Source organism: Pristiophorus japonicus, chromosome 17, assembly GCF_044704955.1.
Source record: "Pristiophorus japonicus isolate sPriJap1 chromosome 17, sPriJap1.hap1, whole genome shotgun sequence".
In the NCBI taxonomy this organism is placed as follows: domain Eukaryota; kingdom Metazoa; phylum Chordata; class Chondrichthyes; family Pristiophoridae; genus Pristiophorus; species Pristiophorus japonicus.
The window spans coordinates 117,007,719-117,029,555 of record NC_091993.1 but is presented as its reverse complement, the minus strand read 5'-3'; the positions used below and the strand labels follow the sequence as shown (position 1 = coordinate 117,029,555).

Sequence of the window (21,837 nt, the reverse complement as noted above, 5' to 3'; positions counted from 1 at the left end):
GTTTTTAGAGACACTCTCCGGAGCAGTTCTCATCGCACAAGCCCTCTACCTGTTCCGTGGACTCCAGAAGACCGACCAGAAAAATCGACAAGAAACCTGCAAGGACCGACCAAACACGCCGCAACAACAAGAGGCCCACGAAATGACCAACGGAAGATTACCAGAAACCGAATTGGTAAGCTGGGCCATCGCAACCAACGAAACGACCAGCCGGAATCAACTCTGCAAAAACCGAAAAATCAATATAGTTTCCATTCTACAATCTACTCCTGCACGATCAACGGGTGAGATTTTATTTAAAGAGACTGACAAAAACTATCCCTAACCAAAGAAAGTGGATACTCACCCCGTAGATCCTAACACGCCCAACCGCATCAGCAGACTCACCCCAACTGAAGACCACGCAGTCTGAAGTCCACTCCTCCATCCGGGGTACGGCTCACCTAAACGACAAAGTCCAGTGAACCCCAAAACCGTGTTCCAGCAGCAACTGTCCAACAGAGAGGTGAGCATAGTCCCTGAAGCCCCAGAGTTCTGACTTAGTTAGATAGGGGTATTGGGAGGGGGTTAAGGGAACATTGTTTAGGATATGTTTATCCTCTGTTTTTCTTCCCCTTTAAAGTAATAAGCTGTATAATTCTTATCTGGTGTGAATTGTTAGTATTATTTAAAGGTGCGTTCTGTAATTTGTCTTGAATGTAATAAAACCATACCTGCTCCTTACCTTGAAACCAATCATCTGTCATCAGTTCGTCACTTCCCCCAAATAAGTCTAGAATCGAGAACCCAGGGTGTGGGAGTGCTTCGAAACCACTCAGTGAGGTCAGAAGGGAAAGCTGACCTCCCCACAAACCACCCCCTACACATGGCGATGACGTCATCACTGTGCATGCCAACCCTTCACCGCCCCATGGGGGGAAATTGCCCCGGAGGTTGGGGGGGGGGGGGGGAGGGCATTGTGTCGTTAGTGTCACGCCTCGCGATTTTCACCCTGGGCTGGCGCAGGCACGGTGATCGCCGTGTACGCTGACCCCTCACCGCCCCATGGGGGGGGGGGGGGGAATGCCCCGCAAGTGGCAAGAATGGCACCGGCCGATGTCACCGCCAGCTTCGCTGGTCGCGGATATCCGCCGCCGAGGTGCCCCTTGAAGCAGAGGCCGTTTGCGCCATGGGCTGCCATATTTTTCTGTTGGCCGACTCTTCTGGCCGCCATCCTGCAGCCCAGCACTCCGTTTTGAGTGCCGGGCTGCTGGCCCTGGTGGCCCAGTGGCGGCCGCCAAAGGGGCTGTAGAGCGCTCATCAGCCCTCCCCTTTAATTGAAGGGGTTGGGCGTTCTGCCACGTCAGCGCTACATGGAGCATCCGGGAGCGCTCCTCCACGGAAGCTGAGCGCCTCCAATAGCGCTCCGCCTCCGTTGAGGGGCGGAACGGCCGAATTCCGCACCAGGGGCGGAAACTCCAGGCCGATCGATAAACGTCCCGGCCTCGGAAGGTTACCGCCTTCAAATGGGGCGCGGAGCAATTTCGCCCCCTAGGTTTTTTAGCAAGCTTTTTAGTCTCACTTAACAGCCATGATCAGTGTAAATAGAGAATATCAATCGATGACGGAGATAATTTTCTCAGAATGCACAATCAGGAGGGAATTGGGCCTCACAACAGGAAATCACAGGCCCGCATATTGGGAAAATCAGGCCCAAAAACTGAGCGTACTCAGTAATTTCAGTAACAATGTTAGCAATGTGAGGTCAGCACATGGAATGTGATATTAAAAATTGAATTGGACCTATAATTGCAAACAACGAGACTGCAATTCCAGTGGATCAGCAGTGTTTGTTTGGTTAAATGCTGGTTATGTTGATTCTGATAGAGCAGTCAATAATCTTTCATCATTAATATGCCAGCAGGTTCATGTCAATTATCTGGACCTAAGAATGTTGTCGCAGAATTGGGAGGATCGGTCACTGTGGACTGTCGGTATGATATGAGTTATAAGGACAATGATAAACAATGGTGTAAAGGTAAATATTACTTGAGCAGCTCTGTTGTGGTTTCTACTGATCAACCAGAAAAAGGAGGAGTATCACTGACTGATAACAAAACACAAGGGATATTTTCAGTAACCATGGACCACCTAACAAAGAGTGATGAAGGAACATACTGGTGTGTGATAGTACAACCAACATTTCAAGCAAATGAAAAGTTTTCGATCGAATTGAAAGTTTCTGAAGGTAAGAAGACAAATGTATTTCTATTTAGTTTATGCTACCCAAATGTAAACATTTGAGCCAACAAATTCCCACCTGTCTGTTCTGACAGTGACTCTGTGTCAAATCCCGGGGAAACGTTCATTTGCATAAAAGGGGTGGGCACCCAGTTACTGGGGTGCCCAGCCCATGGGGGCCATTGGATTTCCAGAACAACATCTCGCCACCATCAGGAATGGTGATGAGTCGCTGCGGGGTGGGGGGAGGGGGTGCGTGGAAGGGGAATGAACTTGCAAAATAATGTCCCTACTGAAAGGTTTTAGCTGCCAATCACTCTGAGATCAGAACCTCTGCCAACTCACACAGGAGGAGGGACGTCAGCACTGTATCTGCACCCAGTAGGCACCAAAAGGTCAAATTCACTCGTCATGTGTTTTGTTGTAGTTGCCTCTGATTTCTTCCTTCCGGGCCTCAGTCAATGCTAATTCCATTAATTTTTTCCCCTTATATATAATGGAATGGTCTCATCATTTGAATTAAGCTACTCAAGCAATACAAAGAGGGAATGTAATGCTAAACTATTGACTGATTGAATTATTTAAGTACCTCAATTAAGAGGAGTAAACTGTACGCAAAAAGTACTTTTAGTGATAAAGGGAGATAAATTGGATGCGCATGCGGCCGGGCATGGTGCCGTTAATGACTCCCGCTAAATTAGTCGGGAGGTTAGCGGTGACGCTACGGCGTTGCGCCCCACTGTCGTCATTGCCGCGCACAGCGCCCCATTAGCACCCTGGTCTCTAAATTGGGTTTTGCCCCCTGAAGCTGTGCCGGGCGATGACAGCGACAGCTCCAGGGGGGCGCGTACCGAGCGGCCAGCTGCTACCCAGTGGAAATTTAAAGGGGAGATGGCCAGCTGCTGCTGAGTAAAACACACGGCGCTTTGATTCCCGCACCAGTGCGGGTTTGTTCCGCGGGGTCTGTGCCGCGATTGCTCAGCCCAGCACTCTGCCTGGGTGGTCCAGGTCGGTGGTTCCCTTCTCTTTAATTCGGGGAAGAGCCCCTCGTACGCGGCATCATTACACGGCCCAGTGCAAAGCGCTGCTCAGCCTTGTGTGCCTTGCTACCGCCCCAGGAAGGAAGTGGAGCGCTCGATTTAGTGCTCCACTTCCTTCCGGGAGTGGTCCTCCAAATCTATCGCGAGAGGCGAGACTTCTGCACCTGGTCTTGTGCCTCCCAAGCGTCACTGCCTGCAAATAGGACGATACCCAATTTCTAGACTAAGATGTTCAGCATGTTCCTCTATTTTATCTCCAGCACACAGGCCAACAATGCGTCCAACCACAAGGACAAGAACGTTTGAGGTTTCTGTCACTACAGCTCTCACCACTTCTTTTCCCAGCTCGAGGAGAGACAGGTTAGTGTCTCAAAAGGTCAAAATCACTATTGTGCATCTTTACCATAAGTGTGATAGTATTCTGCAAATAGCTCGCAGATGCTTTTTTAAAATGCTGAACTGGAGGGAAAAATACAATATGGCGCTTCACTATCCTTGGCAATCTTTGGTGAAACTTATAATAGATCATATGGTTTTGGCTTTGGTACTTTGCATTGAATAGAGCAGGTTTCAAGAATTTCTGAAAACCCGTATCCTTTCTTTTTAAGGAGCTTGACGAGGTAAGCATTACATTTTTCTCCTTTCTTTTGCACAGTGCCCTGTTGAGATGTCCGACACGTAGTTTCTGTCAGATCTCCGGGGGCTGATCTTCCTCTCCTGGTGCAGGGCGCGAGCAATTATTGCAGAGCACTCCAGAAGTGGGCTGTGCTTCACTGACATCTTCAGCATTCAATCTTCCTCCGGGGCCTCAGCAGTAGGTGTGGAAAGGTTCAGTAAAGGGAATAACAGGTGTTGGTAGACGTAACATCAATCCCAGTCACTTGCAGCAGTGCGGTGTCTGGGCATGCTCCACCTCACAGTCAGCACGGGGACTGTGGTTCTCGTATTGGACTGTTCAGCCACTCAAGGACTCGTTTTAAGAGTGGAAGCAAGTCTTCCTCGATTCAAAGGGACTGCCGATGATTTATTTGGTCCAGGCGTGATTGGTGGGAGAATTACCCAATCCCCTCATTCTGGCAGAAGGAGGCCATTCGGCCCATCGTGCCTGTGCCAGCTCTTTGAAGGAGCTGTCCTATTTCGTCCCATTCCTCACTACTCTCTGCCCCCTATCCCTTAGCCAATTTCGTAGACAAGTTACTGCCGTCCCTTTAATACCACTTACAGCAAAGAGAGCACACAGCAAAGCAAACAAAGATTCTTTACCGAATCTATTTAAAAAGATTCTCGACCAACGACAACAAACTGAACTGTGTAACACCAAACCTAGCCACTTACAGCAGTGCAGACTCCAGGCGTGATTGATGGGGAATTACCCAACCATCTCCATTCTGGATGGGCATAGTGGCGTCACAATATGCTGCCAAGACTAAAAGTATTCTGCAACACGTCCTGAGGTAGCAAAACCATCTTTGATTCAAAAAGTCTAAAATAAAAACCTAATTTGACAATGCCAGCATATGAGGAAAAGTTGAGTAGGTTGGGCCTCTACTCATTGGAATTCAGAAGATTGAGGGATGATCTTATCGAAACATATAAGATTATGTGGGGGCTTGACAAGGTGGATGCAGAGAGGATGTTTCCACTGATAGGGGAGACTAGAACTAGAAGGCATAATCTTAGAATAAGGGGCCGCCCATTTAAAACTGAGATGAAGAAGAATTTCTTCTGACAGAGGTGTGTAAATCTGTGGAATTCACTGTCTCAGAGAGCTGTGGAAGTTGGGTCATTGAATAAGTTTAAGACAGAGATAGACAGTTTTTTAACCAACAAGGGAATAAGGGGTTATGGGGAGTGGGCAGAGAAGTGGACCTGAGCCCATGATCGGTTCAGCCATGATCGTATTAAATGGCGGAGCAGGCTCAAGGGGTGGGGTAGACAGCTCATGAGAAGAACTGCCTGCTACCTGTTTTATTATGGGATCTTTTGACATCCACATAAGTAGGCAGATAGAGCCTTTCCTCCAAAACAAAGCACCTCTGGGCACTACAGTGCTATGTCCGTAGTGAGACCTGAATTCACAACCTTCTGGGGCTGAAATTACCACCCTCTCCGTAAGCTCCATAAGAGGCGGGAATGGTGTGGGGAGGCCTCACCGATGGGGGGAAGACAAATGGGACGACCCGTTCAAAATTGCTCCCAGGCTGGGACTGACGGGAACGGGTTTCTGCTCGGCCTGTATTCCCACCGCGTCGGGCACGCACCGACCACTTATCATCTGGCGACGACCCCCCTCGTGGAACTGCCGCGGTGGGGCGCTGTCTGTGGCTGGGCAGCACATCCACCCTCAGAGGTGTGGTCGCGCTGCCGGCAACTCCTGCTTATTTATTTACTGTCGACCAAGTGCCATGATGTCAGGCAGACAATTATGCCCACAAATTCGACCGGGCCACCAACAGGAGGCCTTGCAACCTTCTCGTTGTTGTTTGTGGGAGTTTGCTGCTATTGTGTTCTTAACACAGATGAGACTGCACACAGGGAGGTTAAAGTAACAGTGACCTCAGTCTTTCTTAAGACACTCCAGAGTGAGGAACAGGCCTTAGGGGCCGGCTTATATACAGTGCTCCCAAGGGATGCTGGGATCCCTTGGGACTTCAGGGGATGCACTCCCTGGTGGCGGAACATGGGAGTGCATGCTTTACAGATACACAACATCACTCCCCCCCCAAAGTCAAAGTGAAAACTATTTACAAGGTGAGGTGGTTGGGAGCCTTTCTTTCCCTGGTGGACTGCCTCGGTACAAATGTCTGTTCTGGTGTGTTGGCTGTGCCCTCGCTGGGCTGGCGTATTGTTGGCCCTGCAGGGCTGCTGGGTGAGCATGGCCTTGCTGGGCTGTTGGGCGTGATGGGTTTGATTTCCAGGATGGTGTCATTGATCCTTTGGCTGTGTGTTGTGGGCTCGAAAAAGATGGTGTCTGCTGTGGGTTGTTCAGGGCAGTCTGTGAACCGCAGCCTCATTTGGTCCAGGTGCTTTCTGCAAATTTGTCCATTGTCTAGTTTGACTACAAACACCCTACTCCCTTCTTTAGCTATCACCGTGCCCACGATCCACTTGGGACTATGTCCATAGTTTAGCACATACACAGGGTCATACAGATCAATTTCCCGTGACACAGTGCCGTGACCATTGTTTACATTTTGTTGCTGCCGCCTGCTCTCTACCTGATCATGCAGGTTGGGGTGAACCAGCGAGAGTCTGGTTTTAAGTGTCCTTTTCATGAGTAGCTCAGCCGGGGGCACCCCTGTGAGCGAATGGGGTCTCGTGCAGTAGCTGAGCAGTACTCGGGACAGGTGGGTTTGGAGTGAGCCTTCCGTGACTCATTTAAGGGTCTGATTGTTTGTACTGCCCGCTCTGCCTGCCCATTGGAGGCTGGTTTAAACGGGGCCGAGGTGACATGTTTGATCCCATTGCGGGTCATGAATTCTTTAAATTCGGCACTGGTGAAACATGGCCCGTTGTCACTGACCAGTATGTCAGGCAGGCCATGGGTGGCAAACATGGCCTTCAGGCTTTCAATGGTGATGGTGGCGGTGCTTCCCGACATTATTTCACATTCAATCCATTTTGAAAAAGCATCCACCACCACCAGGAACATTTTACTGAGAAACGGGCCCGCATAGTCGACATGGATCCTCGACCATGGTCTGGAGGGCCAGGACCACAAACTTAGTGGTGCCTCTCTGGGCGTGTTGCTCAACTGAGCACACACGCTGCATTGCCGTACACAGGGCTCTAAGTCAGAGTCGATACCGGGCCACCACACATGGGATCTGGCTATCGCTTTCATCATTACTATACCCGGGTGTGTGCTGTGGATGAACGTCTCCCTGCCCTTTTTGGGTAGCACTACACAGTTACCCCACAACAGGCAGTCTGCCTGAATGGACAGCTTGTCCTTTCGCTGCTGGAATGGCTTGATTAGCTCTTGCATTTCAACGGGGATGCTGGCACAGTTTTTTACTAGGGATAGCAGAGGATCTTGGCTGGTCCAAGTCCTAATCTGACGGGCCGTGACAGTGATTTATCATTTTCAAATGCTTCCATGACCATCAACAAGTCTGCGGGCTGCGCCACCATCAACAAGTTTGCAGGCTGCGCCATTTCCACCCCCGTGGTGGGCAATGGTAGCCGACTGAGAGCATCCGCACAGTTCTCGGTGCCTGGCCTGTGACGGATGGTATAGTTATATGCTGATAGCACCTGTGCCCACCTTTGTATGCGGGCTGAGGCATTAGTATTTATCCCCTTGTTTTCAGCGAACAGGGATATGAAGGGCTTGTGATTGGTTTCCAGCTCAAATTTGAGGCCAAACGGGTACTGATGCATTTTCTTTACCCCGAACACACACGCTAATGCCTCTTTCTCAATCATGCTATAGGTCCTCTCGGCCTTAGACAAGCTCCTGAAGGCATAGGCGACAGTTTGCAACTTCCCCGCAACGTTAGCTTGTTGTAATACACACCCGACTCCGTACGACAACACATCACATGCTAGCACAAGTCTTTTACACGGGTTATACAATACAAGCAGCTTGTTGGAGCATAAAATGCTTCTGGCTTTCTCAAAAGCAATTACTTGTTTTTTTCCCCATACCTAGATCTCACCTTTACGCAATAACACATGTAGGGGCTCTAAGAGGGTGCTTAACCCCGGTAGGATGTTACCAAAATAGTTGAGGAGACCCAGGAACGACCGCAGCTCCATGATGTTCTGTGGCCTGGGCGCGTTCCTGATAGCCTCTGTCTTGGCGTCTGTGGGCCGAATGCCATCCGCCGTGATCTTTCTCCCCAAAAACTCCACTTCTGTTGCCATGAAGACGCATTTCGACCTCTTCAGCCACAGCTCTATGCGATCCAGTCGCTGGAGGACCTCCTCCAGGTTTTGTAGGTGCTCGACGGTGTCCTGACCCGTGACCAATATGTCGTCCTGAAAAACCACCGTGCGTGGTACCGACTTGAATAGGCTCTCCATGTTTCTTTAGAAGATCGCTGCAGCCGACCGAATTCCAAACGGGCATTTGTTGTAGATGAACAGTCCCTTGTGCGTGTTGATGCAGGTGAGGCCCTTCGAAGACTCCTCTAGCTCCTGCGTCATGTAGGCCGAAGTCAGGTCGAGCTTAGTGAATGTCTTGCCTCCTGCCAGCGTCGCAAATAGGTCGTCTGCCTTAGGTAGCGGGTATTGGTCCTGTAGCGAGAAACGATTAATAGTTACTTTATAATCGCCGCAAATCCTGACCGTGCCATCACTTTTGAGCACTGGAACAATCGGGCTGGCCCACTCGCTGAATTCCACTAGGGAAATGATGCCCTCGCGTTGCAGCCTGTCCAGCTCGATTTCCACTGTCTCTCTCATCATGTGAGGTACTGCTCGCGCCTTGTGGTGAATGGATCGTGCCTCTGGGACCAAGTGGATGCGCACCTTCGCCCCGGAAAAGCTTCCAGTGCCTGGCTCAAAAAGGGAAGGAAATTTGTTAAGAACCTGGGTACATGAGGCCTGATCGACATGTGACAGCGCTCGGATGTCATCCCCAGTTCCAGCGGATTTTGCCCAGCCAGCTCCTTCCAAGCAGTGTGGGGCCATCGACTGGGACAATCTGTGCACCGTCCCCTCGTAGGTGACCTTGACCATGGCACTGCCCAGGACAGTGATGAGCTCTTTGGTGTACGTTCTCAGTTTCGTGTGGATGGGGCTCAGGGCTGGTCTGAGTGCCTTGTTGCACCACAGTCCCTCAAACATCTTTTTACTCATGATGGATTGGCTAGCGCCAGTGTCCAGTTCCATGGCTACGGGTAAGCCATTCAATTTTACATTTAGCATTATAGGTGGACATTTCGTCGACAATGTGTGCACCCCGTGTACTTCAGCATCTGCCTCCTCTCTCTGAGGCTCGAAATTGCTTTGATCCACCATGGACCGATCTTCCTCTGCCACGTGGTGGTTAGTAGGTTTTGCAGAGCTTGCAGCTCTTGCAAACATACCCTTTGAAGCGGCATGAATAGGCTGAATAGAAGCCTCCACAACGCCAACAAGATGTGAATTGCCTTGCATTCATCTTTGTTGCGGACTCTGAGTCATCTGGCTCACCTGAGGCCTGCTGGCAGTTGCAGACTCGTGGTTTCTGCCCTGTACATTTCAACTCGCAAACACGGTTCCAGTTAATTTCTGAACATTGCTCGCACTTGTGTGCTGAGAGATTTGTTTGATGTTATCACTGGTGGACATAAACGTCTGTGCTATCGCAATGGCCTTACTGAGGGTCAGTGTCTCTACAGTCAAAAGTTTTCGTAGGATGATCTCGTGGCCAATGCCCAGTACAAAAAGGTCTCTGAGCATTTGCTCCAGGTAGCCATCAAACTCACATTGTCCTGCAAGTCGCCTTAGCTCGGCAACATAGCTCGTCACTTCCTGACCTTCAGATCGCTGGCACTTGAAGAACCGATACCTTGTCATCAGCACGCTCTCCCTCGGGTTAAGATGCTCCCGAACCAGTGTACACAGCTCCTCATACGACTTGTCTGTGGGTTTCACCAGAGCCAGAAGATTCTTCATAAGGCTGTAGGTCGGTGCCCCGCAGACCGTGAGGAGGACCGCTCTCCTTTTTGCAGCGCTTCCTTCTCCGTCCAGCTCGTTGACTACAAAGTACTGGTCTAGCTGTTCGACATAGGCTTCCCAGTCCTCACCCTCCGAGAACTTCTCCAGGATGCCCACAGTTTGCTGCATCTTTGCGTTGGATTCATACACTCGTCGCCAGTTATTGTGTTCCTAACACAGATGAGATTGCACACAGGGAGGTTAAAGTAACAGTGACCTCAGTCTTTATTAAGACACTCCAGAGTGAGGAACAGGCCTTAGGGGCCGGCTTATATACAGTGCTCCCAAGGGATCCCAGCATCCCTTGGGACTTCAGGGGATGCACTCCCTGGTGGCGGAACATGGGAGTGCATGCTTTACACATACACAACAGCTGCGTAACTTGGCTGCCGCATTTCCTATATTACATCAGTGACTATACTTCAAAAAAGGACTTCATTTGGGACGTCCAGTGATCGTGAAAGGCTTTGTATAAATGTAAACTTTTTTTTTACAGCTATAGCAACTATAAGTATTTTTCAGTTATATGAGAACAGATTGAAGCACAATGAACAAGACTGATGAGGAATAAAGTTGTTTTTGTTATGTAATTATGTAACTAGAGTTTAGAAGAGTGAGAGGTGATCTCATTGAAACATATGACTTCTGAAGATAGGTTGAGCAGATTGGGCCTATACTCATTGGAGTTCAGAAGAATGAGGTGATCTAATCGAAACACATAAAGTAATGAGGGGGCTCAACAAGGTGGATGCAGAGAGGATATTTCCACTCATAGGGGAAACTAAAACTAGGGGATATAGTCTGAGAATAGGGGGCCGCCCATTTAAAACAGATGAGAGGAATTTCTTCTCTCAGAGGGTTGTAAATCTATGGAATTGTCTGCCCCAGAGAGCTGTGGAGGCTGGGTCATTGAATATATTTAAGGTGGAGATAGACAGATTTTTGAGTGATAAGGGAATAAAGTGTTATGGGGAGCAGGCAGGGAAGTGGAGCTGAGTCCATGATCAAATCAGCCATGATCTTATTAAATGGCAGAGCAGGCTCGAGGGACCAAATGGCCTTCTCCTGCTCCTATTTCTTATGTTCTTATATAAGATTCTGAAGGGGATTGACAGGGTAAATGCAGAGAGGATGTTTCCCTTAGCTGGGGGAGTCTGGAACTAAGGCCACAGTCTCAGGATAAGAGGTTGACCATTTAAGACCGCGATGAGGAGGACGTTCTTCACTCAGAGGGTTGCGAATCTTTGGAATTCTCTGCCACAGAGGCCTGTGGATGCTGAGTCTTTGAGTATAATCAAGGATGAGATAGATAGACTTTGTACTCTAAGGGAATTGAGGTATATGGAGATCGGACAGGAAAGTTGTGTTGAGGTCGAAGGTCAGCCATGATCTCATTGAATGGCGGAGCAGGCTCAAGGGGCCATATGGCCTGCTCTTGCTCTTGTTTCTTATGTTCTTATGTTCTAATTACCTCAGCTCTGCCCATCTCATGCTCCATATATCTCACCTGTATTTTGCTGCAGGAAAGGTTCGTTTCTGAAACATGTCATTCTTTCAGTGGTCGTGGTGATCATCTTCCTACTGCTCATTGTTGCTGTTATTTTTTGTTTAAAAATAAAACAGTGGAAGAAATATGGTAAGTTCAGTCCAATACATTATAAATGCAACAAAAATTAGAAATCAAGAGCGACCATATTTAAAATATCTACAAAGAAGAACTTGCATTTATGAAGCATCTTTGCACGACCTCCGAACATTCCCGAATTGTTTTCCAGCCAATTAAATATATTGAAGTGCAGTCCCTGTTGTAATATAGGGAAAGACCGCATCCAATTTGCAAGCAGCATGATCCCACAAACAGCAATGAGATAAATCACCAGATAATTTGTTTTAGTGATGTGAGTTGTGGGATAAATATTGGTCATGACAGTGGGGATAACTCCCCTGCTCTTCTTCGAAATAGTGCCATGGGATCTTTTATGTCTAGCTGAGAGGGCAGACGGGGCATTGATTTAACAGCTCATCCAAACAAAAAAAGTTTCCAGCATTTTCTGATTATTTCATGCTTATAAATCTGCAAAGAATATTAAACTATTTTAAAAAAAATCATTATCATAGGCAGCCCCTCGAAATCGAGGAAGACTTGCTTCCACTCTAAAAGTGAGTTCTCAGGTGACTGTACAGTCCAATGCAGGAATTACAGTATCTGTCACAGGTGGGACAGACCGTGGTTGAAGGAAAGGGTGGGTGGGGAGTCTGGTTTGCTGCACACTCCTTCCGCTGCCTGCGCTTGTTTTCTGCATGCTCTCGGCGACAAGACTCGAGGTGCTCAGCGCCCTCCCGGATGCTCTTCCTCCACTTTGGGGGGACGTAGGCCAGGGACTCCCAGGTATCAGTGGCGATGATCTTCACCGCGCGACAACTACAAGAGAAATGCAGGGAACAGCACCAACCCTGGTCTTCTTTGACCTTACAAAGGTCTTTGACACAGTCAACCATGAGGGACTATGGAGTGTCCTCCTCTGTTTCGGCTGCCCCCAAAAGCTTGTCACCATCCTCCGCCTGCTCCCTGACTACATGCAAGCCGTGATTCTGACCAACTGATCCACCACAGACCCAATCCATGTCCGGACAGGGGCTGCGTCATCGCACCAACGCACTTCTCGGAAAAAAATAGCAAAGCACAGCATGTCAGGAACATACAACAAGAATTAAATTCAATATATCTGAAGTAGTTTTAAACACAATTTAATATTTCAAGATTTAGTCATACTCCATTGGGATAAAAATTCTTACGTGAAAACTGAGATCTCGGATAAGGGGCCAGAACTGGTTGTACCCAGACTCACCTGTGCAATTCCCTGCATGGTGAGGTCACAGTTAAGCTGGGATGTTGGGGAGCAGTGCAGAGGGTGTTAAAAAAACAAGCCTAAAGGCTTTGTGTCTTAATGCAAGGAGTATCCGCAATAAGGTGGATGAATTAACTGTGCAAATAGATGTTAACAAATATGATGTGATTGGGATTACGGAGACGTGGCTCCAGGATGAGCAGGGCTGGGAACTCAACATCCAGGGGTATTCAACATTCAGGAAGGATAGAATAAAAGGAAAAGGAGGTGGGGTAGCATTGCTGGTTAAGGAGGAGATTAAGGCAATAGTTAGGAAGGACATTAGCTTGGATGATGTGGAATCTATATGGGTAGAGCTGCAGAACACCAAAGGGCAAAAAACGTTAGTGGGAGTTGTGTACAGACCTCCAAACAGTAGTAGTGATGTTGGGGAGGGCATCAAACAGGAAATTAGGGGTGCGTGCAATAAAGGTGCAGCAGTTATAATGGGTGACTTTAATATGCACATAGATTGGGCTAACCAAACTGGAAGCAATACGGTGGAGGAGGATTTTCTGGAGTGCATAAGGGATGGTTTTTTAGACCAATATGTCGAGGAACCAACTAGGGGGGAGGCCATCTTAGACTGGGTGTTATGTAATGAGAAAGGATTAATTAGCAATCTCGTTGTGCGAGGCCCCTTGGGGAAGAGTGACCATAATATGGTGGAATTCTGCATTAGGATGGAGAATGAAACAGTTAATTCAGAGACCATGGTCCAGAACTTAAAGAAGGCTAACTTTGAAGGTATGAGGCGTGAATTGGCTGAGATGGATTGGCGAATGATACTTAAGGGGTTGACTGTGGATGGGCAATGGCAGACATTTAGAGACCGCATGGATGAACTACAACAATTGTACATTCCTGTCTGGCATAGAAATAAAAAAGGGAAGGTGGCTCAACCGTGGCTATCAAGGGAAATCAGGGATAGTATTAAAGCCAAGGAAGTGGCATACAAATTGGCCAGAAATAGCAGCGAACCTGGGGACTGGGAGAAATTTAGAACTCAGCAGAGGAGGACAAAGGGTTTGATTAGGGCAGGGAAAATGGAGTATGAGAAGAAGCTTGCAGGGAACATTAAGACGGATTGCAAAGGTTTCTATAGATATGTAAAGAGAAAAAGGTTAGTAAAGACAAATGTAGGTCCCCTGCAGTCGGAATCAGGGGAAGTCATAACGGGGAACAAAGAAATGGCGGACCAATTGAACAAGTACTTTGGTTCGGTATTCACGAAGGAGGACACGAACAACCTTCCGGTTATAAAAGGGGTCGGGGGGTCTAGTAAGGAGGAGGAACTGAGGGAAATCCTTATTAGCCGGGAAATTGTGTTGGGGAAATTGATGGGATTGAAGGCCGATAAATCCCCAGGGCCTGATGGACTGCATCCCAGAGTACTTAAGGAGGTGGCCTTGGAAATAGTGGATGCGTTGACAGTCATTTTCCAACATTCCATTGACTCTGGATCAGTTCCTATGGAGTGGAGGGTAGCCAATGTAACCCCACTTTTTAAAAAAGGAGGGAGAGAGAAAACAGGGAATTATAGACCGGTCAGCCTGACATCGGTAGTGGGTAAAATGATGGAATCAATTATTAAGGATGTCATAGCAGTGCATTTGGAAAGAGGTGACATGATAGGTCCAAGTCAGCATGGATTTGTGAAAGGGAAATCATGCTTGACAAATCTTCTGGAATTTTTTGAGGATGTTTCCAGTAGAGTGGATAAGGGAGAACCAGTTGATGTGGTATATTTGGACTTTCAGAAGGCGTTCGACAAGGTCCCACACAAGAGATTGATGTGCAAAGTTAGAGCACATGGGATTGGGGGTAGTGTACTGACATGGATTGAGAACTGGTTGTCAGACAGGAAGCAAAGAGTAGGAGTAAATGGGTACTTTTCAGAATGGCAGGCAGTGACTAGTGGGGTACCGCAAGGTTCTGTGCTGGGGCCCCAGCTGTTTACACTGTACATTAATGATTTAGATGAGGGGATTAAATGTAGTATCTCCAAATTTGCGGATGACACTAAGTTGGGTGGCAGTGTGAGCTGCGAGGAGGATGCTGTGAGGCTGCAGAGCGACTTGGATAGGTTAGGTGAGTGGGCAAATGCATGGCAGATGAAGTATAATGTGGATAAATGTGAGGTTATCCACTTTGGTGGTAAAAACAGAGAGACAGACTATTATCTGAATGGTGACAGATTAGGAAAAGGGGAGGTGCAAAGAGACCTGGGTGTCATGGTACATCAGTCATTGAAGGTTGGCATGCAGGTGCAGCAGGCGGTTAAGAAAGCAAATGGCATGTTGGCCTTCATAGCAAGGGGATTTGAGTACAGGGGCAGGGAGGTGTTGCTACAGTTGTACAGGGCATTGGTGAGGCCACACCTGGAGTATTGTGTACAGTTTTGGTCTCCTAACCTGAGGAAGGACATTCTTGCTATTGAGGGAGTGCAGCGAAGGTTCACCAGACTGATTCCCGGGATGGCGGGACTGACCTATCAAGAAAGACTGGATCAACTGGGCTTGTATTCACTGGAGTTCAGAAGAATGAGAGGGGACCTCATAGAAACATATAAAATTCTGACGGGGTTAGACAGGTTAGATGCAGGAAGAATGTTCCCAATGTTGGGGAAGTCCAGAACCAGGGGTCACAGTCTAAGGATAAGGGGTAAGCCATTTAGGACCGAGATGCGGAGGAACTTCTTCACCCAGAGAGTGGTGAACCTGTGGAATTCTCTACCACAGAAAGTTGTTGAGGCCAATTCACTAAATATATTCAAAAAGGAGTTAGATGAGGTCCTTACTGCTAGGGGGATCAAGGGGTATGGCGAGAAAGCAGGAATGGGGTACTGAAGTTGAATGTTCAGCCATGAACTCATTGAATGGCGGTGCAGGCTAGAAGGGCCGAATGGCCTACTCCTGCACCTATTTTCTATGTTTCTATGTTTCTATGGCAGAGAGGAGGAACTATCTATGAGGGAATGAAACTCAGAAATTCACCAACCCAATGTCATTATCATTATCATTGAAGATACAAACCTTTGCTAGTAGGAGTCAGTATGAGCTGCCTCGCAGTAGTTTTAAGGCATAGAAACCAGAAGACCTGGGTCCGATCACCCCAGCCTATGCAAACGTAGCTGTCCTCCCACTAGTTTTGGCCACTTTGAGAGCCCTTGTTTTTAATTGGATACTGTCCTTTATTTCTTTAGTTAGCCACAGATGGCTATCTTTTCTTTTACACCCTTTCCTCCTCACTGGAATATATTTTTCTTGAGAGTTGTGAAATGTTACAACTGTACAGGGTATTGGCGACGCCATACCTAAAGTACTGCATATAGTTTTGGTCACCTTATTTAAGGAGGGATATACTTGCATTGACGGCGGCCTTTTGGCTAAGATCATGCGTAACTGACCTGACAGGGGAGTAACCATGACCCCAAAGTGGTTCTCCCTGGATCAGGAAGGTGGTTCTCCTATGCTTTTTGTAAATAGGAGGTGGGTGGGGTGGCTTGACCCATCCACCTCCACGGAGGTGTGTGGGGGACCTGACTCATCCACCTCCATGGCACGAACCTGGTATTGCAGTACTTCCAGGAACGGTGCAGTGGCTCTCGGCCTTTTGGCTAAGAGCATTGGCGCAGAGTGATCCTTGATGTGTGCAAGGTGACCTCTGGCGTTTGTGATTTGACAAAGAATTGGAAAGATTGGCTACGAATTTTTAAAAAAAACGTGGTTCTCCCTGAATCAGGAAGGTGATTCTCCTATGCTTTTTGGAAATAGGAGGTGGGTGGGGTGGCTTGACCCATCCATCTCCACGGAGGTGTGGGAGGCCTGACCCATCCACCTCCATGGCACGAACCTGGTATTGCAGTACTTCCAGGAACGGTGCAGTGGCTCTCGGCCTTTTGGCTAAGAGCTTTGGCGCAGAGTGATCCTTGATGTGTGCAAGGTGACCTCTGGCGTTTGTGATTTGACAAAGAATTGGAAAGATTGGCAACGAATAAAAAAAAAAGTCCAGAGAAAGTTCACAAGGTTGATTCCTGAGATGAAGCGGTTGACTTATGAAGAAAGATTGAGCAGATTGGGCCTATACTTATTGGAATTTAGAAGAATGAGAGGTGATCTTATTGAAACATATAAGAGGGGGCTCGACAAGGTAGATGCAGAGAGAATGTTTCTCCTCGTGGGGGAATCTAGAACTAAGGGGCATAGTTTCAGAATAAGGGGTCGCCCATTTTGAACTGAGATGAGGAGAAATTTCTTCTCTCAAAGGGTTGTAACTCTGTGGAATTCTCTGTCCCAGAAAGCTGTGGAGGCTGGGTCATTGAATATATTTAAGGTGGACAGGTTTTTGAGCGATAAGGGAGTGAAGGGTTATGGGGAGCGGGCAGGGAAGTGGAGCTGAGCCCAAGATCAGATTAGCCATGACCTTATTAAATGGTGGAGCGGGCTCGAGAGGCCAAATGGCCCACTCCTTCTCCTTTTTCTAGTGTTGTGTGCTTGTGGAGAGGATTGGATCGCGCATGACTGTGATGTCTTCCACAATTGAACCGCAATCATTGCCCAGGTTCACTCACTTTGAATGGGCACTTGAGCAAGGTATCAGGGGATAGCTGGTAGTGGTGTAACTGTAGGCCAGTGAAAGTCAACACCTGCAGAAGACAAGGGGGTAAGCAGGGGGCAAATTAACAAAAGAAAAAGTCTCAAAGGAAAACAAAGAATGGGGTATTCACAAGTGAAAGCAATCAGGCTCCCTCCAGTGATGTTATACTCCTGCCTCTCACCAGTGAGAAACTATGTTTGTTTCAATTCATGCAGGAACAGGAAAATTGCCTCCTTTGTGCCTTTCCAGTGCACTTTGAATTTTTTCAAGAGGCTTAGTATGGTGCTGCAATAGACTAGTTGGAGGTCCTGCCTTCAACTGCCTCGGCCCTAAGCTATGGAACTCCCTCCCTAAACCTCTCCACCTTTCTTTCCTCCTTTAAGACGCTCCTTAGAACCTACCTCTTTGACCAAGTCTTTAATCATCGCCCTAATTTCTTATGTGGCTTGGTGTCAAATATTTTGTCATATAACACTCCTCTGAAGTGCCTTGGAATGTTTTACAATGTTAAGAACGCTATATTAATACAAGTTGTTGTAATTTATGAATCATATTCTTTAGCAACCAATGTATTCTGTAAGCCATTGGGACCACCTAAGGATGAGAGAAGGCACTACATAAATGCATAAACATAAATTCCTTCTTCTATCTTTCAGACGAGTAACATTTCTACAAAACTTATGATAGATTGTGTTTATCATGTTTTCCTTAAAACACTGATCACATATTGCTTAAATGAATACAACCCACCAGGAATCATTGCATATTTGAGCTCAATAAAGTTCTTATCATAAAATGATGTTTTAATTATAATTTTATTTTATAGGCACAAATGAACAGAATGTGACTGGGGTGGAAAAATCTGCAGTAACCTGCAAGGTAAGATAATGCCACATCAGACCCACCAATGCGGAAGATGGTCAGCCTCAGGAGAGGGTTGCCAACTCTGATTGGATGCACTCCTGAAGGTTTGATCACGTGGCATTCTGGCCACGCTACACTCGATCACATGACCTCCGATCACGTGACGTCTGATTGTGCGAGAGCTGCAGATTTTATTGCACTTAGCTTATAATGGTTGGGTCTCCTGCAGTAGAGTATTGTTGCTCATGGGTTCAAACCTGCAGCTGTCGTGCGAGAGGTTCCAAGGCCAGGCGACCTCCTGTGAGCAAGCAAAGGGGGGGAAACAGAGAGCGGGGAGGAGTAGAAATCGAAGCTGGGGGAGCGATTCGTCGAGCGGAAGCCAGGTGGGAGTAACTTTGATTCCACCAGTGACTAAGAGTGACTCTCCGAAATAGCGCTGATAATTAATAGTAATATTGGTAACACTCAGGCTTCCCACATAAAAAGAAAGACTTGCATTTATATAGCATCTTTCACGACCACCAGATGTCCCAAAGCGCTTTACAGCCAATGAAGTACTTTTGGAGTGTAGTCACTGTTGTAATGTAGGAAACACGTGCTAATTTCCGCACAGCAAGCTCCCACAAACAGCAATGTGATAATGACCAGATAATTTGTTCTGGTGATGTTGTATGATGGATAAATATTGGCCAGGACAGTGGGGATCACATTCCTGCTCTTCTTTGAATTAGTGTCATGGGATCTTTTATGTCCACCTGAGAGAGCAGACGGGGCTTCAGTTTAACGTCTCATCCGAAAGACGGCACCTTCGACAGTGCAGCACTCCCTCAGCACTGCACTGGGAGTGTCAGCCTAGATTCTTGTGCTCAAATCTCTGGAGTGGGGCTTGAACCCACAACCTTCTGACTCTGAGGCGAGGGTGAAAGTAATAGATTAAGTCACTCTGAGAGTTTATATGTAATTGGTATGAATAGGGCCACAATATCTTACCTATAAATAATGGTAATCCTATAACGCACTGATACTCACCCCGAAACTACAGCTGGCATCCCCCTGCAATGCACAAGGTGCGTTCAGGCACTCCAGTCGATGTCACTTTGAACAGGCCCAATCTCTCTCCCTATCTCCTTGGACTCTGGTTCTGTGTGAAGGTGACGACACTGAACTGGGAACCTCAGTCAGAGCCGCTGCGTACTCGAGCTTCGCACGTCAAAAATGGCCGGTGCAGGCCGATCTGCAGCAAACCGAGAGATCGCCACAAAGGGCAGTAGGTTCAGTGCTCGGGGCAGTTCTTACAGACTGCCAAGGCACCTGGATTGCCCTGGGGACTCCCAGAATAGGACCTGTAACAGTGCCCAAGTGATCTACATTTTGAGGCCATAGCAGCAACTCGCAGCCCAGCAGAGAGCCAGGACCGGCTGCAGTGCCGGAAGCAATTTTGGTGGGGGGAGGGGGGGGGAATCGTGGGGGAGCTAAAGTCCTGGGGCCGAGAGAGATGGATGGCACAAGAATTGGGTGGCACGAGAGTGGGAAATAATTATTGATTGGGGGAGGAGCTGGAGTCCGGGGAGGCGGGAGAGATGGGGGTGGGTGTTTGCAAGTGTCAGGGGGCAAAAGTGGGGGCGAGAGTCGGGGGTGCAAGGGTCAGGGACATGAGTGTTGGGGGATGCGAGAGTCGGGGGTTCGAGGGTTGGCGGTATGAGGGCTGGGGGTCACGAGGGCCTTAATTGTATAATGGTTTGGGACGTCCTGAAGTCATGAAAGACCCCACATTATGCAAGTTTCTTCTTCCTTTACTTTCTGACTTACCTCAGCTTCTCTAACGACCTTGCTGATGTCCTCCATTCTGAACCTTGGCCCTTCGTCCAAGTTTCTCGACTTCAAAAAAAAAATGTCTCTCACAGAAACGAATGAGGGAACATTGGGTTCCTGTAAATATGTATATAATGGGTAAAGTAGACAATAACACAGAACGGAATTTGCAACTTTAATATTTATTGGTTATGATAAAAGCTGTGAGTTTGGATAACGTTGTGTCGCTATTGTGGTGACGGTTTTGCATTTGTCTCAGTTTTCTAAGGAAGATAAGGAAGTGACATATTCCAATGTGAAGATCCTCCCGAAAGCTGAAGTGGAAAATATTTACTGTAATGTTCAGGATCTTAAAGAAGGAACAGCCAATGGCCAGGATGCTTCGGAAACTGTAGAATATTCAACACTGCTTTTCAGATCATAATGAAATCAACCACAAGAGGAACAGCACGAGTCCTCCTCTGTACAACTCCAGGAACACGGCTTCAATAGAACCATCTCCTCTTACAGTGTTTCTCAAGAAGACTGTCCCTGTGAACTTAGATATGTTTTAAAGCTATTTTTTTCTACAGATCTCATCATCATAGGCAATCCCTTGGAATCGAGGAAGACTTGCTTCCACTCTTAAAATGAGTTCTTAGGTGGCTGAACAGTCCAATACGAGAACCACGGTCTCTGTCACAAGTGGGACAGATAGTCGTTGAGAGAGGGGGTGGGTGGGACAGGTTTGCCGCACGCTCTTTCCGCTGCCTGCGCTTGGTTTCTGCATGCTCTCGGCGATGAGACTCGAGGTGCTCAGCGCCCTCCCGGATGCTCTTAGGGCGGTCTTTGGCCAGGGACTCCCAGGTATCAGTGGGGATGTTGCACTTTATCAGGGAGGCTTAGAGGGTGTCCATGTAACGTTTCCTGTGCCCACCTTTGGCTCGTTTGATCTACTGAGTAACTGTCCTGTCACTTGTTTTTATTGAAAAATTACAGCTTTGGTCATCAACACAGATTTGATCCGTTGAATATTCATTTGTTGTTCTAGTATGTGTCTGTTTTCTTTTGTTCCTGGAGCATTTTGCTGTACATTCTCAAGGATTGCTTTCATTGCCTTCCTTTTAAAAAAAAAATGTGATGCATGAATTGTGGCAGCTAGCAAACGGAATTGTGAAGATCAGGAAATGTTCGCGAAGCATACGGTTTTATTATTGTAGAGATTGTAACTTTGTCAATTGTTGGTAATGGTTTGAAGATGCCAGTTTTGTTTATTATACATGTACGCATGCAGTATAGTTTATGTAGAGCTTGTGAATGGAAAATAAAATCACAAATATTGACCGAAACAAAAACAGACAATGCTGGAAATACTCAGTGGGTCGGGCAGCATCTGTGGAGAGAGAAACAGAGTTAACGTTTCAGGTATATGACCCTTCGTCAGAACAAATATTGACTATTATTTGAAACCAGATATACAAGATATGCAGCATTAATACAAAAAAATTTGTCTTAGTTCATGCATTTAATATGGGAGCTATTCCATCATCACCACAAGTCCGCTTTCTACAATGTTACATGAACAAATCACCCATTTCTCTAAACTTGACATTTCCTTGGAAAGAAAGGCTTCCATTTCTATAGCGCCTTTTGTGACCCCAGGATGTCCTAAAGGGCTTTAGAATGCAGTGCTTTTGAGTGTAGTCACTGTTGCAATGTAGAAGAGTTGATTCTCAAGCCTACAGCAGGGCACCAGACACAAGTAGCCCACCTTCTCAGTCACACCA

The 21,837-nt window shown here is 47.4% G+C and overlaps 1 protein-coding gene across 2 annotated transcripts in view; it reads left to right on the top strand.

Moving 5' to 3' along the window:
* Positions 1-21,399, top strand: part of LOC139228289 (CMRF35-like molecule 2) — a 31,066-nt gene extending 9,667 nt beyond the window's left edge. Inside the window, exons 2-6 of one of the 2 annotated variants that reach the window (XM_070859470.1) lie at positions 1,904-2,227; positions 3,521-3,620; positions 11,432-11,544; positions 18,222-18,274; positions 20,331-21,399. In XM_070859470.1, coding sequence (XP_070715571.1) covers positions 1,904-2,227; positions 3,521-3,620; positions 11,432-11,544; positions 18,222-18,274; positions 20,331-20,495 — 755 coding nt within the window. In that variant the 3' untranslated portion in view covers positions 20,496-21,399. Of the gene's footprint in view, positions 1-1,900; positions 2,228-3,520; positions 3,621-11,431; positions 11,545-18,221; positions 18,275-20,330 lie in introns of both variants that reach the window. The other variant, XM_070859469.1, reaches the window with a different exon arrangement.
* Positions 21,400-21,837: the final 438 nt, after the last annotated feature.